Raw genomic sequence first — 15,923 nt, 5'->3', positions numbered from 1 at the left:
TGAAAGGGGAAACAGAACAAGGCTGAATATAAAATGTCAAAGAATAGCTAGACATCAAAGAAATGCAGAAGGTCAATCTATGAAGAGAAACTGAAAAACAGAGAACGATTCATTTGGATTTGTCACCTGTCATGTGAAGTTGAAATATGAGTTGAGATTAAACATATTCATTTTATGGTTTCAGGGTAAAGGAAGGAAGTCATGTAAAAAGTGCTATCTAAGAAATTTACAGTAAGGATAGAAATAAGAGTCACTGAACTAATAGAAACACACCTTCAGTTTTCACAGTACTCAAGAAGTTTCTAGGAAAATGTAAAGAAAGGTGCTACCATGGAATTAAGTTGGCATAAAAAAAAAGAGGTTGCAGAAATATAATAGCCATCTCAGTAAGTGTTCCTATGGCTGAGATTCTCCTCTTCTAGGGAAACTGTTATATGCTAGGCATATCAACACAGTAATTTATACATCAGGTAAAGAAGGAAAAAAGACTGCTAAAAAGAAAGGGCTCAAATCAGCATAGCATGGCTTGAAAATTGACATGTTCCCCACATCTACCTGCAGAGGTACATCTGGCTCCACGGTGAATTGGGGGATTTTATCAGCCCAAGGCAAGAATTTCTTAGTATTGTGGTCCAGATAATAATCAAAGATTGTTCCCTGGGATGGAAACTTCACTGCTTTCATCTCTTTATGCCACCACCGACTGAATTCAGCTGGGTAATCAGAAAGCTAAGGGGAACAAGAGAAATCCTTATGGCAGACTTAAAGGTAATTCTGAAAACATACAAAGCCCCTCCAAACGCTGCTCTACACACAGTGTTTGCAGTATACAGAGTCAAGATTGCAAATAAAGCCTTTGGTTTGGGATGGAATAACTGACCCATGAAAAATAACTAGAGATAAGTTATAATGAGTGATACTATCATAGATGTAGAACTCTATAATTGCCATATACTCATCAGGTACTACGTTTTCTAGAATAGTTATTAACTAAAAAAGCAAGATAAGGTTAGGTGAACCTTAGGTTACTCTTTGCTTATTAAATTTAACAATGAGCTATCTTGCAAATTACCATACTAGGTAACACAAGACAGTGGTTCTCAAACATTGGTGTTGATTTCTACCAATGTGCACATTAATTGATGATGAAATTAGAAGAATAAGAACAATGGAGTGCCTAAAAATTGGCAATATTATTTAATCTATATACTTTCCTATATTTCAAGCTTATAGGCTTCCTGGACTTTTTGGTGTTAAAATCACATTTCCTTTATGGTGACAGTAAATGGTCATTTTTTCACAACGTATCAGCATTCTCATTATTTCGATTCTGTTTGTTCTGTTTCCATTAATCTAGCTTCCCTGCCCCTTCTTACCTTCTTATCTTTGCTTTCGGGTTAATGTTGACTGGTTGGTCTGATGCAGTTGATTATTTAAGGGAGCACAGTACTCATGGTTGATGTTGTTTGTTTTATAAGCCAATCCATAACTTGGCTGAAAGGTGACTCTAGGAGTGTTTTTGGTTCCAAGTTCGAAGAGTATCTTAGGGTGACAGTCTCAGGGGTTCCCCTAGTCTCTATTGGTCTAAGTCTAGCCATTTTTAGGAAGTTACATTTTGTTCTACTTTTTTCTCCCCTTCTATCCGGGACCTTCTATTGTGTCCCTGGTCAGAATGGTGGGTAGTGGTTAGCTGGGCACCATCTAGTTCTTCTGGTCTCAGGCTAGATGATGACCTTATGTCCACAAGATGACCTGGTCTACTGACTTCTATATCCACAGGATATAGTCGATTCCGACTCACAGTGACCTTATAGGACAGAGTAGAACTGTTCCATACAGTTTCCAAGGCTATACTATCTACAGAAGCAGACTGCCACATCTTTTTCCCATGGAGTTTGAACCACTGTGGGTTCGAACCGCTGACCTTTTGGTTAGCAGCCATGTGCTTAACCACTGCGCCGCCAGGGCTCCTATGATCTGGCCTAATGACTTCCGTATCTACAGGATGACCTGGCTTAGTGACTTCTATGTCCCCAGGATGACCTGGTCTAGTGACTTCTATGACCATAGGACAACCTTACATACTGACTTCTATAATGATAGGATGATCTGGCATATAGACTTTTGGTGAACTCTAAAAATACTATGTGTGTCCACTGCATTCACCAATCTCATACTTATTCAAAACCTCACCTCCCATCCTGCACCAGAGAAATTTCTTAAACCTGCTTTTACTCTGATGTCATTACGTTTTTGGACTATGGTCCACTTTCTTAACTGAGTAGGGCCATACATATTGGTAGTGACAGACAGGATGGCTAGAGGAGGAGAATGAGCTGAGATAGGTGATCAGTCTTTGTAGCTAACCCCACTAACTTCCAAACCAGCTGACCTCATGCTCCTACACACCATCAGTCAAACGTTAATGAGCTTAGACTCATTTAAATTATTTTCAGATTGGTGACATGGGATGTTTTACCAACTCTACAAAAATTGGTCTTAAACCAAGTTAGTTCAGAGGCTACTGCTTACCTGTCACCATTCTCTGTAGGCAGAATACATATATAGGTTTCTACCTGCATCAAAATCTGCATTACCTAAACCAGTACATCAACAAATTGACTTTGGTGATAAATTTTTGATTCATTAACTCATTTAACTAAATGCATTCATTCCATGGTGGGAAATAAAACAAACAGGGTCCCTGCCATGGGGATGCATGGTGGAGGCAGACGTTAAGCCAATAAATCATAAATAAATAATAGTTTTTTTATCGCAAAAAATAAAGTTTTCTTTAAGCAACTGTAACAGGGCTGACCCATCTTAACTCAGTGTTTAGGGAAACCATCTTTGAGGACAGTTACAGATTAGGGAGAAGACTATTTCAGGAAGAAACCAGCAAGTGCAAAGGTCCTGTGGTAGGAAACAATTTGGTGTGTTCAAGAAACTAGCCAGTGTGACTGGAGAGCAGCAAATGGGTGAGGAGGGACTGGCAGAGGAAGAAGTAGGGAGAGACAGGAAGCATCAGATCCAGAGGCCATGTAACTACTATTTCATTTCTTACATTGTTTTAAACTCTGAAGTATAACATGATCGAATTTACATTTAAAAAAATCACTCCAGCTGGTAAGTGCGTAATGGTTTATGGGGGCAAGTGTAGAAACAGAAAGATCAGTGAGAAGGCTACTTCACAGGCCAAGTGAGAAATGATGGTGGTTTACAGTAGCTCAGAGGCAGTTGATTTGAGACTCATTTTGGAGGTTCTTGGCAATGGCCTGGGTTAAAGGCACAGGTTCTGAGTCAGTCCACTATAGTTCAAATGTGGCTCAGTCATTGGTTAGCTTTGTGTTCTGAAACAGGTTAACCTATCTCTCTAAGCTTCAGTTTTTTACTTAAAAAAGATGAATGATAATAGTTGTACCTATCCATATAGGTTTTCTAATTTTTTGAAGGTTAAATGAGAGCCTATGAAAAGCCCTAAGCACATCACCTGACTTGTAGTAGGCATTCAAATTCATGGAACAAATAGCTATCCCTGAGAAGATTTCTTGTGTCTGCTTCATTCAAGTTGCCAACCTCATTGCCTCTCTCCTGAATGTTTCCTAGCTAGAGACATTTCAAAAGTTTAATAATGATTATGATGTTGACTGTTAATTGAGGAAGGCAGTGTACAGGAGAGGAAGGCTACTAGTGTGATGCTCCAGTTTCTGGTTGGGACAACTGGGTAGAAGGCCACCATGTCTGGGGATGGAGCAGATTGTAAGAGGATCAGCTGGGAGGAAGGTGAAGAGTTAGAATCAGGAGTGGAAAGATCTCAGCTGTTAACATCCTACTCATGCAATTTTACCGGATTATTTTTAGTCCCGAAAAATAAGAAAGCCTGTAGAAAACACTGAAGGAAAAACCACTGGGCAGGTGGAAGATGCTACATACGGCTTCCATGGAGAATGAGAAACCTATACATGTTGTAAATTGTGTAGCGAATGAAGCTCTCCTACCCGTTAAGAAAACCACATGAAGACACCCAACACTGATACTTAACTCTCACTGAAAGAAAATTTGGCTTCTGAGAGGGGATGAAATAAGATCTAGGAGGTCAAGTGAATCTCAAATTTATTTATAGATATGAGCAATGGTAACCTAATAACAAGAAGCGGAATTGCCACCCAGGTTATATCAACTATTTATTTTAGGATCTGCAGTGAGTAAGCCAACAGAAGTGTAAGTCACTCTTGGCTATGGTGCCTTCCAATGTAAATTTCCTGTTTACATTTGGAGACATCCAGGGAAGCCTGGAAAACATGCATGCCATTGATCTTTAATGCAAAGATCCAGGGTTACTCATAGAAACACTGTGATGCAGAGCAGTACAGAAGTACCCCGGAAGGCATGGCCTTTGGAGACAGATGAACATGAGTGGGAATCCTGCTGTTGCCATTTACCATCAACATGACCTTGGGCAAGTTACTTTGCTTTTCTGAGCTCTTCTGTATCTGCACAATAAGGACACCTTGAAGAGTTATTGTAAAGACTACATCAGAAAATCTATACACTGACGTGCATGGTGGATATTCGATCTGCAAATTTCTAAAGCTGGAGAAGTCTCACTTTGTATTGAGCAAATATACACAGTTTGTATGTATGGCGTGTGTGTGTGTGCATGCACACACACTTCTGTATCAAGTGTCTGCCCACAAAAAATCAGAAGCCACTACTATCTGTGCCAGAAATGATGGGTAGATGTGATAGCTTTCACCTCAAGCTGATGGAAAGACTGATGAAAAGGAATTGGTCAGGGCTTGACGTGGTTCATGGATTATTACCCTGAGAGTGGTATGTGAGACTGATTAGAGGTAAGAAAGACTGAAGACAGGGAGACCAATTTGAAAGCTATTACGAGGGCCTATGGCAATCTAAAAATGATACATTCCTGAATTAAGGCTGTAGGGTTGGAGAGGAGGGGGCAGACTTGACAGCTATTTTGTAAGTGAAACCCAAAGTATCTGAAAATTATCAGATGTGAAAATAAGGAAGAACAGTGTCTCCCAGGTTTTTAACTAGAGTAACTTGCAGGAATGTATCACTGATGAAAAGAAAGAATAAAGAGGAGACATGGGACAGATGAAGAGTTCCATCTCATGGACACTGAATATGACTGCCTGCTGGCAATCCTCCAGATGCAGCTGGAAATATAGAACCTTGAGCTCAGAGAGACATCAGGCTGAAGGCAATGGATTTGACCTTGTCAGCCAAGGTTGGAAGTATCAGTCTGAATCAGATGGCCTAGAGAATGTACAGGCTTAGTAGAGAATAAGGCATGTAAAGTAGATTTATGATAATATAGCATATTTTAATATTCAAAAAAAAAAGGAAACTTGTTCTGAAAACTATTTCTAAACATACCTGGTCTCGTAGTAGAGTGCCTCCGAATGCCCAGATGCAAGCAAAGACAAAATAGACTTCATAAACTTCCTTTGGGCTGTCAGAAGGTACATTTTCAGGTGTCAGCAAACACTCCAAAAGAACGCAAATAGTCTAATGAAAAAGAAATAGCCATTTGTTTAGGGCAACATTTTTTGTTTGTTTGTTTGTTTTTAAATAGTGGAATAGATTCCAAGGTCTTTTCTACAAATCCATTTTATCTTTAAGAGACTATATCATTTTTCCCAACTCTGTGGATTTCTGACATTGGGAAGGGCAAAAACTACTGCCTAAGATTTCTATGTCATTGGTGGAAAACTTTTGCCACTTTTAATCACACTGATCTCCTAGGAAATTGCAAACTATGAGAAAAAAATTTTTTTTAATTACCCAATTAATAATCACTGCAAGGAAAAGTATTGTATGATCCCTCTTGTTTGAAATATCTTGAACAGGCAAGAGTACAGAGCTCAGAGCTGATTAGCTGTTACTAGGCAGGTAAGAGAGAGAAGAAAATGGCGGACTCATTGTTTAGAGGATACTGAACTTCTGTGAAGGATGATGGAAAAATATGGAAGCGAATAATGGTGGTTGTTTAATAACATGACACAAATAATTAATGTCACTGGATCATACATGTGGAGAATGTTGAAATGGCAAATGTTTTGTTACATATATTTACTGCAATAAAAAACAAACAAAATATTGACATAAATATAAGCAAAATTTTTTTTAAAAGTAATGCATCTATAACTATGCCCTTTTAATAAATAGGGTATCATACTACATGTAATATTCAATAACTCACTTTCCCACTTAAAAACATACTGAAGACACCTTTCCTATCAAAAAGTGCTACTCTACCATGTCACTGGGCATGAATGCACAAGATTCCACTGTGTGTACAAACATTTACTTAACTGTTTTCATATTGTTGCACAATTAGATAACCTACTTTCAACTAGTGTTTTGGCAGTACTTTTTTTCCACCTGTTGTCACAAATTTAGAATGTTGGACTGGCAGCCTTAGCCTGTGGGATATTTCAGACATCAAACTAAATTTAACCTGGGAAGAAATGCTGTTCAGGAACTTGCCCTTCACATACTCCAGTGAAATGCCATGTGCTCTGTTGGTGATAAACACCCGAAGGCCTTGACCACAGGAACTAATAACCAGTATTGTGCACACTTTTTGGCTAGTTCTCTGAAGCACAAACATATTTGTCATTCATGAGCATTGTCACTGGACCCTAAAAGCTCAAGATGCCCTGTCCCCAGTTTTGGGAGGCAACAAGAGATTTTTATCACTATCATGCACAGAGTAACGCAAGCTATAACAAAGCAAGTCAGGATTGTATGTGTGCCTTTCCTTGCTCCTCATGAAAGATGGAGAAAAAAATCCACGTAAATGGGCCTTGGAGATAATCTGGAAATACCTTTCAATTTAAATAGTTGAGCATCTGTTATATTTTTAAATCTTTTGTCTTGATTTCTATTATATTGTGCCATATTTGCCAATTTAAACTAACCTTTTAATAAAATTAAGCTCACCAATTTGTTGTCAAGAAAAATAATATAAAACTCCAGGGCTCTGGTATTTGAGTAGAAGCCATGTTGTTCTAAGGAATGTTAAGATCAAAACAAAAAAGACAGAAGGGTCTCACTGCAGTGCAATCCACTGAGTTGAAAACACAAACGATTTTTCTATTTTCTCTCAAATACAATACTTAAAAAAATTTTGAGCCCTGTGTAGGTTTTTTGCCAACAATTAACAAATACTTATTTTAATGCATATTCTGAAAGAATTACATATCACTGAAACTAAAATTCTGAAAGAATTACATATCACTGAAACTAAAGACATTTCATATATTGGGAAACACAGTACATTAATTTCTTAAGGTGACCATTTGAACCTATTCTTTTATAATATCCAGTTTTTTTTTGATGCAAATTCCTGTTCTTTTAAGTAACCTCAGAAAAGAGGCTACTTAAAACAACAGAAAAAAAAAAGAGCTGAGGATAAAATGCCATTTCTGAATACTACAAGTCATTAATTCCTACTGACCTATTTTCACACTACTCTAGAATGAAAGAGTTCACACCACAGAGAATCACACAAATACACAAGTCAACTTGAGAAAGAACACTATCATGCTTTTTGCAAGTATTACACCAGAGGAAGTCTAATTAGGCTAACCACATAATTAATTCATTATGAATAAATTCAGACCTGCTTTCAGAAATAAATTATACCTCAGATAATTACTGCTGAAGACTATCGTTTACTTAATTGGTGTGTGAATTATCCCAAAACCTTAACTTTCTCTTCTTGTTATGCTGGTAACTATTTCTAATTTAGCTTTAAGCAAATTTGGTAACATAGTAACTTAATAGTACCAAAGTACTTAGAAACCAATTTTGCTTCTCTGGGGCAGTGGGAGGGTTTTTAATTGTCAACCTTCTGCGAAGTTTTGTACTTACAAAAGCTGGGGCTAGTTTTTCTTCATGCTGAGATTAAGATCACAACCTTCATTTCTGTGTGCTGTGAATTATTTTTGTTTGCTCCCGTGACAACATATCACATATACCATTCACTCTTACCAGCTGTCTCACAATTAGAATCAGAAAAAACTTATCCCTAGAATATTTATGAACTCTTCATCTATACTGACATGGCCTAAGGAATATTTTTGGGAGGGGAAGAGGAGGTAAGAAAAAGGAGAGCAGAGTGGGAGTCTGTGGGTAGTTGCACATTTGCAGTAGAATTCAGAAGTTTTCTCTTTTTCTATGGCTGACATTTTTAATCGCACAGATCTAATTAATTCAAAAATATATATTGAGTGCCTTCTCTGAGCATGCTACTTGCAAGATAGAAAAATAAATAAGGCTGTTAGAACTTCATTCTTCTAATCCTGCTCAAATATACTTGGGAGAAGACAATGACTCAATAAACACATATCTGGCACCTACTCTGTGCTAGGAGGAAACCCTGTGGTGTAGTGGCCAAGAACCACAGCTGCTAACCAGGAGGTCAGCAGTTCGAGTCTACCAGGCGCTCCTTGGAAATCCTATGGGGCAGTTCTACTCTGTCCTATAGGGTCACTATGAGTCAGAATCGATTCGACAGCAATCGGTTTGGCTTGGGTTTGGTGTGCTAGGAACTCTGTATTATCTCTGAATAAAACATGGCTTCTGCCCTCTAGTTCACAATCTAGGGAAAGAAACAGACCACCAGCCCAGAATGACAACAGAGTGAGAGGTATGTGACAGAGGTTGTTTCCACCTGTATGGAATATCTAGAACAGGCAAATACCTAGACACAGGCCTAGGTTATTCGTGGTTACAGAGTACGTGGGCAGGGAGCAGATGAAGGGACTCCATGCTTAGGAGACACTAAGCTTCTGTTAAGGGTGACGGAGAAAGTTGGAAACAGATAATGGTGATAGTTGTACAACACGAGGAATACAATTAATGCCACTAAATTGCACATGTGAAGAATGTTCAAATGGCAAATGTTTTGTTACCAACATATTTAAAACAAGTATTAAAAAAAAAGCACTGGGAAACATGAACTTGGGGGAGGGGTGGGTTGGGGCAACCTAACAATTCCAGAAATCTTTCAGTCGTTCATGGAGCAAAAACTATCTGTCCTCTCAATCAAGCCACACTGCCGTATCAGAACTAGAAGTTAAATGATACAACTGAAGACTGACCTGCACCATGCTGTTTTCTGGAATTGAAGTGATGGTTTTAAAGCTTGTTCTCAGCTTATCCAAGCACGCAGGAACATATTTATCAAAAAGAATAGTTAAGTTGGCCTTTTCTGATTGATGCCGCCTTCTGTCTATCCAACTGGCTACATACCTGAAAAAGAACACAGAAAAGCTTTTATTGAACACTCGGCTTCAAAGGCAGAACTTCACCCAGTCAAAAGCTGCCCCCTTCAACACAGCTTGGTGCAACACTTCAGGGGCATGTTTGGTGAGTTCACTCCGTTTCTCAATCTGCAAATATTTTAAAATGGCCCTTTAAAAACTTGTTTCAATGGCCATTTTTACCTAATGAAAAGAACGTAAAAGAAACTCCTAATAGCACTTAGAAGCCAAACATAATAGAGTATAAGTAGGCCATTACGGTGCATTTATCAGGAAGTACAGGGTGTCATTTCCTAAAGGACAGAAACCACTTTCATGGGGTAGGCTTTATTTATGAAAACAGCTTGGGATTTTTCTTGATTAATATTGGCACTGATTATTTAGTAATGAGAAATCAGTTACAAATCAAAAGGTGAGAACTGCACAAGGGGCTATTTCAAAGTACCTCCTTTTCCCCCCGAGTATGTAATTCTAACCTGAAAGCTAGTAATGTGTTTTGAGTAAGTGGCTCTAAAATGTCATCTCGTACTTGGATGCATATATATGAATCTGAAGCTTATAAAATGTTATCAATTTTGATACTCTAAATTATCTCTCACATAGTAACAAAATAATACTTAACAATAAAAAGAAGCATGACTCAGTTCAATCCATATTAGTTTCTGGGGTGCAATTTTATAATGTTAAACTAAAAATAATTGCTCAAAAAGTTCTCAGTAAGTAGAAGTCGTGATAATAAACTCAGTAAGTTGAGATTAAAGGGCCAACAGGACTCCCAGACCAATTACAGCTACATCTTGCTTTAAGCAAATAACAATTTGAGTATCTCAGAAAAGTTAAGGCTAGATGATTATTTTGCAAAAGGCTCCCTTTGCTTTTCATGCAGCTTTGCAATAGGGTTTTATTAAATAATTGACTACATTTATACTATGGTTAGGTTTATAAAAGGCCAACTGTCAGAACTTCTGCAGGTCCAAGAGGAATGGTTTCCAGTGGAAGACAAGTTAGTTGCATGATGACAACTTGATAGAAATCTCTCTGGGTGGTGGTGACAGTGGGCATCATGGAGCAAGGGAAGGCAGGTGTTAGTGACCAGGGACAAAAGCATGAAGGCCACACCTACCCCTCAGCTACTGATTTTGCTACACATCAGCTGTAAGAGGTGAAATCTTAGTGTGTAGAGTTTATCATGGGGATGAGGTAGGAGAAGAAACAAGGATTAGCTTGTTGTTGTTAGGTGCCTTTGAGTCGATAGTGACTCATAGCAGCCCCATGTGACAGAGTAGAACTGCTCCATAGGGTTTTCTAGGCTGTAATCTTTACAGGAGCAGATCTCCAAGTCTCTCTCCTGTGGAGTTGCTGAGTGAGTTCAAACCGCCAGCCTTTTGGTTAGCAGCTGAGCCCTTAACCATTGTGCCATCAGGGTTCCTTGAGGACTGGCTGGGCAGACAGAACTCTCGAGCCAGACTGCCTAGATCTAGACCCAGTTCTACCATTTTTAACTTTGTAATCTTAGGTAAGTTACTTAACCTCTTTGTGCCTCAATTTTCTCCTCTGTAAATGCAGATGACAATAATATGGACTTCCTAGGGTGGTTGTGAGGATTAAGCAATTTCACATGCATACAGTGCTTAGATTAATATATGACATCATAAACTAAGTATTACTCATTAGCACAGGGCTGATGGAATTGGAAGAACTGTGTTCAGATGCTGGCTCTGCCTCTTTGTGCCTTTCCTAAAGGCAGTGATACAATGTAGAAGTGTTCAGATGGGATAGCCAATTCCACACCCTGTCACCCTACCAAGTCTCCTCCTGGTCTCTGTCGGGGCAGAAGGCTATAAAGGGCTAACTAGGAACAGGGGCCTCAACAACAGCTCTAGAAAGGCGAGGTGGGCTTTGCACTTAAGGGGCAGTGGATGAAGTGTCAAAGGGAAAACCTAGTAGGTCCACTACCAAATGATGCTAATTACCTCCACAAGTGAGAGTTTCTTCAGGAAGAAGGTGAGATAAAGCAAACCAGGTGACATAGTAAGTCCTGACTGTACCCCAAAAAACAAGCCAAAAATGACCTGTGCTGGGGTCAACCATATAATGTAGCCCAGAGAATTAAAAAAAAAAAAAAAAAAAAAACTATTCATAAATATGGACAGTTTAAAATTTCATGCATAAATTATTACTGTATCGTAGAATAAAAATAAACATTAAAAGGAAATTTAGAAGAGACTATTATCTTTAGCAATGGTAAAAACTGAAGAGATACAACCGTGTATTTGCTTGCAATTTTTTTTTACCTCACTTAAAGAAAGTTTCCTTATGACTTTTTAAATATGCTACAGATGTGAACATGGAATACACTGCTACCATGGGACTAAAATCGCGTATTTCTCACTTGCCTACATAAAAAATAACCACGTTGGTGCCCTGCCTAAGGAAATAGCTGCATTGTGATGTCTGTGTCTTAAAGTCATTAACAGAGAATCTCTGGCTTTTCAGCATTTGCAAATGGGTTCCATAGAAGCTATGTTGCTCTTTCCTCCTCCAGAAATGCTGCAGGTTTATCACATGAAGTCTAAAACCCTGTGGTTTGTCAAGCCGTCTAGGTTGCCAAAGTTTTCAGGGCTCTCTGCGTTATTCAATAGGCTGGAGTTGGAACCCTGTCACATGGGATAGGAGGAATTCACCAGAACTCTCAACAGTTTTTCTCTTACAGCAAGCTCCAGGTTCCCTATCAACCATGGTGGCCTGGAGAAATGGCAGACTGTAGCAGAGCACGCTGGTCAGCAATGATTGTCGATTATTTCTGAATCTGTACACTTAGTATACTCAGTATCCAACAATGAGAGAATGGGATGTCAGGGGTAATTAAGACAACATCCAATGCAGGTGGCAGAATTAGCGATAAAAGCCAAAAGAATATTTTAAGCTAAAGTAAAAAAAGAAGGGAGCATGATCTAAAGTTGTGGCTCACAAAAGTTATCTACTTATAACTCCTCTTTTGGAATCAGACTAAATTCCAGAAATATCCTACCATTTCCTGTCATTTATTTATAAGCTAATAATACACAGCTTGGTAGAGCCCATTTCCACTGTTATGCTCCCTTTAAGACTTTTACATTTTTCATTGCCTGTATGTTTTTCCTTTTCTATATATTTTCATCCCTTTTTACTAGAAAAAGCTGTCACTGATTATAAATCTTCAGAAAATGTCTTCTAATTCCTGTTTATTTTTCTATTTCACAAGGTCTCAACAGGCGTACATGAACTGTCCGGGATTCTTCTAGTAAATGTAATTAAAACTCAGAATTAAGACCAAATAGGATTTCATTTCTATAGCTAGTCTCGTGCTAATGTGATTTTACGAATGTTATTTCACCCTGTATGCTCCATATCTGTAAAGTATGGACATAAAATTATTTTTTAAAATAGCTCTGGGAATTTTTATCGAAATATTCTAAGAGGCTAAAGTAATAATGGCACTATCTTCGGTCCTTAAATGGTATGTCACAGAGATACTATGAGCATAGTATTTCGCAATCTCTCTACCCGCAGTATTTTACCAGTTCATTCAATATGAATTAAAAAAATTTTTTTTTCAGCTTTTGTTCATTGAAAGGGCCTAGGAGGAATGACAAACCAGTTCTCAATAAGCATGCTGAGCATCCCTTGCTTAGATTCTAAATACCATTCCCTATACTAAAAGGACCCAGGGCCCCTTGGAGAGATGGCTGACTCAGGTCTGGGGAAAGAGAAGTTTTAGATAAGCCAGAAGCGTCTTGTTTAGCTGGAAAGAAAATTGCTCAAAGACTTAGAAGGACAAAGACTTAGGAGTTGGCTTAAAGCAGCTCTCACTGACAAAAACACGATAATTTGAGTATCCAAAAGAATAATGCTGGTAATGAATTTTAACCCATTTAACAACAACAAAAATCCATGAATTGAAATTAAACTCCTTAAAAAAAGAAAAGGAAAGGAAGAAAGTATAGTAGGTAAGAAGAGGAAAAGTTCTTCTTTACAGAAAAACGTCGGTTAATACATATAGATAGAAAGACTGGATTAGAAAATTACCATTTTGCAACCACCAATGAACCAGTCTTTGAGACCCTGGCTAGTTCTGTTAAAAAATGTCAATGTCATGAAAGAAAAAGGTTGAGGGAATATTCTAGATTAAAGGAGACAATAGAGACATGACAAGTAAATGCAATGTCTGATCCTTGTTTTGATGCTGGATTAAAAAGGAAAAAAAAAAAAACTATAGAGGTCATCACTGGGCTAACTAGTAATTTTGAAAAATGACTGCTATTAAATATTAATGTATCCAGGATAAACTTCTGGGTGTGTTAACTGTTCTGTGTTTGTATGGGAGACTAGCTCGTAGGGGACAAATGCTTAAGTACTTAGTGACGAAGTATCTAAATATCTGCAACTTCCAGATAATTTGGCAAAAATAAGCAAATAAATGAAAATAAGAGTAGAAAATGTATGTGTGTCTATGTAGCCAGAGAGAAAGCAAATGTAGGAGAATGGCAACAGTAACCCCAGAAAAAGAGTGTATGGTTGTACACTGTACTACCTTTTTGACTTTTATATAGTCTTCAGTACTTTAAAATAAAAAGTTGGGGAAAATCGAGACCTAAGATACTAGTTTGTAAAATGGGCTTAATAAATGTATCAATCATAGAAGATAACTGAGGATTAAATAAGCCAATAAATGTAAAACTACCATATTATTAATATTATGACACTATAAGTAAGGTGTTAAATATCCAATAAACATGAAATGAAAAAAATATCCCCCAACCTGAGGTAGCCATTTACAGTTTACGGCAAGTTTCCGGCAGTGGGAGGTGAAAGCATAAAAATAACCTTTTGAGCAGCTTCCCATTATTTTAGAAAATAATCTGTATGGAAACTTTGATCACACACATGGAAATTAAAAATCTACCTACTGTTTTAGAAAAGAAAAATGAGAATCTCCATGAAAACAAAATCTAATGGTGAAGAGAGTTAATTCTGTTAGTGGTACAATTTAGATGCCTCTTTAGCCAACCCATGGTGTTTGACTTATTGGATAAAAGTCTTTCTATGTGTCTCTCCTCACGCTGTTACTGAGACTGAATTACATAGGCTTTGAGAACTGTATGGCTGATTACTGAAATCAGACCATACCCAGTAATGGGGTAGGGTAAGAGGTCCCCCAAAGGAAATGAAAGCCATCACTTGCATGGGGTGAGAGGAGACCACCTCTGCTCTCTGGTATATGAGACTCTAAGACTAAAAACAAGAAAATGTGAGGAGACTTGGGGGTTCTCCTTCAGTGAAATCCCAACTCATAGGTAGGTCCCAGGAGGTAGTCAGAATCTACACTGGAGAAAGGAACCATTACCCCCAAGAACAACTCTCTGTTCTAGACTTTTTAAAAAATCACTCCTTCCACCAGCAAAATTTAATACAGCTTTGCCTCACACAAAAGCCTGGGCATAGCTTTTCTTTGTTGTAGAGTTAAGGGATGGTAATTCCAGTGAGCGTATCAGTACAAAGAGAAAAAGCAGCTTCAGTCAGCAGTCTGGTAGGAAATGAAGTCATACTCAAATGAGGATAATAGGGAAGGATCAATGAAAGGACTGTTTACAAAGGTGTGGGTAGGGAGTAGAGAACCTTCAAGGGAGATTGCCTTCCCTAAGGGTGGTAACAGAGGAAAGGTGACTGCACTTATGTCTGCAGGGACAAGAGAAGGCAGGCCACTAGGGCCTAGAAGAAAAGAATCCTATGGAGAAACCTCAGGAGGATCTGTGACCTGCAGTTGAGAACACAGCCATCCTGATGTGACCCTGCAGGGAGGGAGCCAGGAAAATAAATAGCCTGACCTCATTCTCCTCTCTCCCTAGGATTCCTGCCAGGGCTCCTCATGGGCCAAACCCAAGCAGAAGCCAGAAGGCAAGGGGCCCATTGATGTGGTCCACACAGGGTAGCTTCCTGCAGTGCAGAACAGGGCAGGAAGGATGGGCAGCAGGCCTGAAGAGACAGACAGAAGATATCGGACATAAGAAGCATGCCAGGCAAAAACTTGCCTCACCTGGCAGAGCTTAGCCGTCCCTACAGTTCAGATGCAAATGCTGGAGGAAGAGACAAATGATTACTGAGATATATTTGTGGAAAACATTTGAAGAGTAAGCAAGTGGACACAGTAAATCAGCTCTAAATCAAGGCATTACCAATTTTCATGTATGCATATTATATATACATACAAATGTGCATATGCTGACTGAATGATATATCTAAGTGTTTTATTTTTTTTATTTTGCTGTTGTTGAGAATGTACGTAGCAAAACATATACCAATTCGATCGTTTCTACATGTACAATTCACTGACATTGATTACATTCTTTGTGTAGTACAGCTATTCTCAACCTCCTCTTCTGAGTTGTTCCTCCCACACTAACATATACTCACCGCCCCCTAAGGTTCCTATTTAACCTTTCACATTGTTGTTGTTGCTTTGATCCCATATAAATGGTTCTTAAAAGAGCATAATTGTTGGTCTTAACCCACCTGGAGCAAAGGAGAATGAAGAACACCAAGGACACAAGGTAATGATGAGCCCAAGAGACAGAAAGGGCCACA

At 38.5% G+C, this 15,923-nt stretch overlaps 1 protein-coding gene across 3 annotated transcripts in view; it reads right to left on the bottom strand.

Annotated features, from left to right (window-relative positions):
- DNAH11 (dynein axonemal heavy chain 11) overlaps positions 1-15,923 on the bottom strand; it is a 361,390-nt gene that overhangs the window by 189,471 nt on the left and 155,996 nt on the right. For 2 of the 3 annotated variants that reach the window (XM_064290057.1, XM_064290056.1), the window contains 3 exons: positions 9,138-9,288; positions 5,404-5,535; positions 556-729 (listed from right to left, as the gene is read on the bottom strand). In XM_064290057.1, coding sequence (XP_064146127.1) covers positions 556-729; positions 5,404-5,535; positions 9,138-9,288 — 457 coding nt within the window. The remainder of the gene's footprint in view (positions 1-555; positions 730-5,403; positions 5,536-9,137; positions 9,289-15,923) is intronic. The other variant, XM_064290055.1, reaches the window with a different exon arrangement.

Source organism: Loxodonta africana, chromosome 8 (genome assembly GCF_030014295.1).
Source record: "Loxodonta africana isolate mLoxAfr1 chromosome 8, mLoxAfr1.hap2, whole genome shotgun sequence".
Lineage (NCBI taxonomy): Eukaryota > Metazoa > Chordata > Mammalia > Proboscidea > Elephantidae > Loxodonta > Loxodonta africana.
The sequence above is the reverse complement of the archived record's forward strand: the minus strand, read 5'-3'. Positions and strand labels throughout refer to the sequence as shown.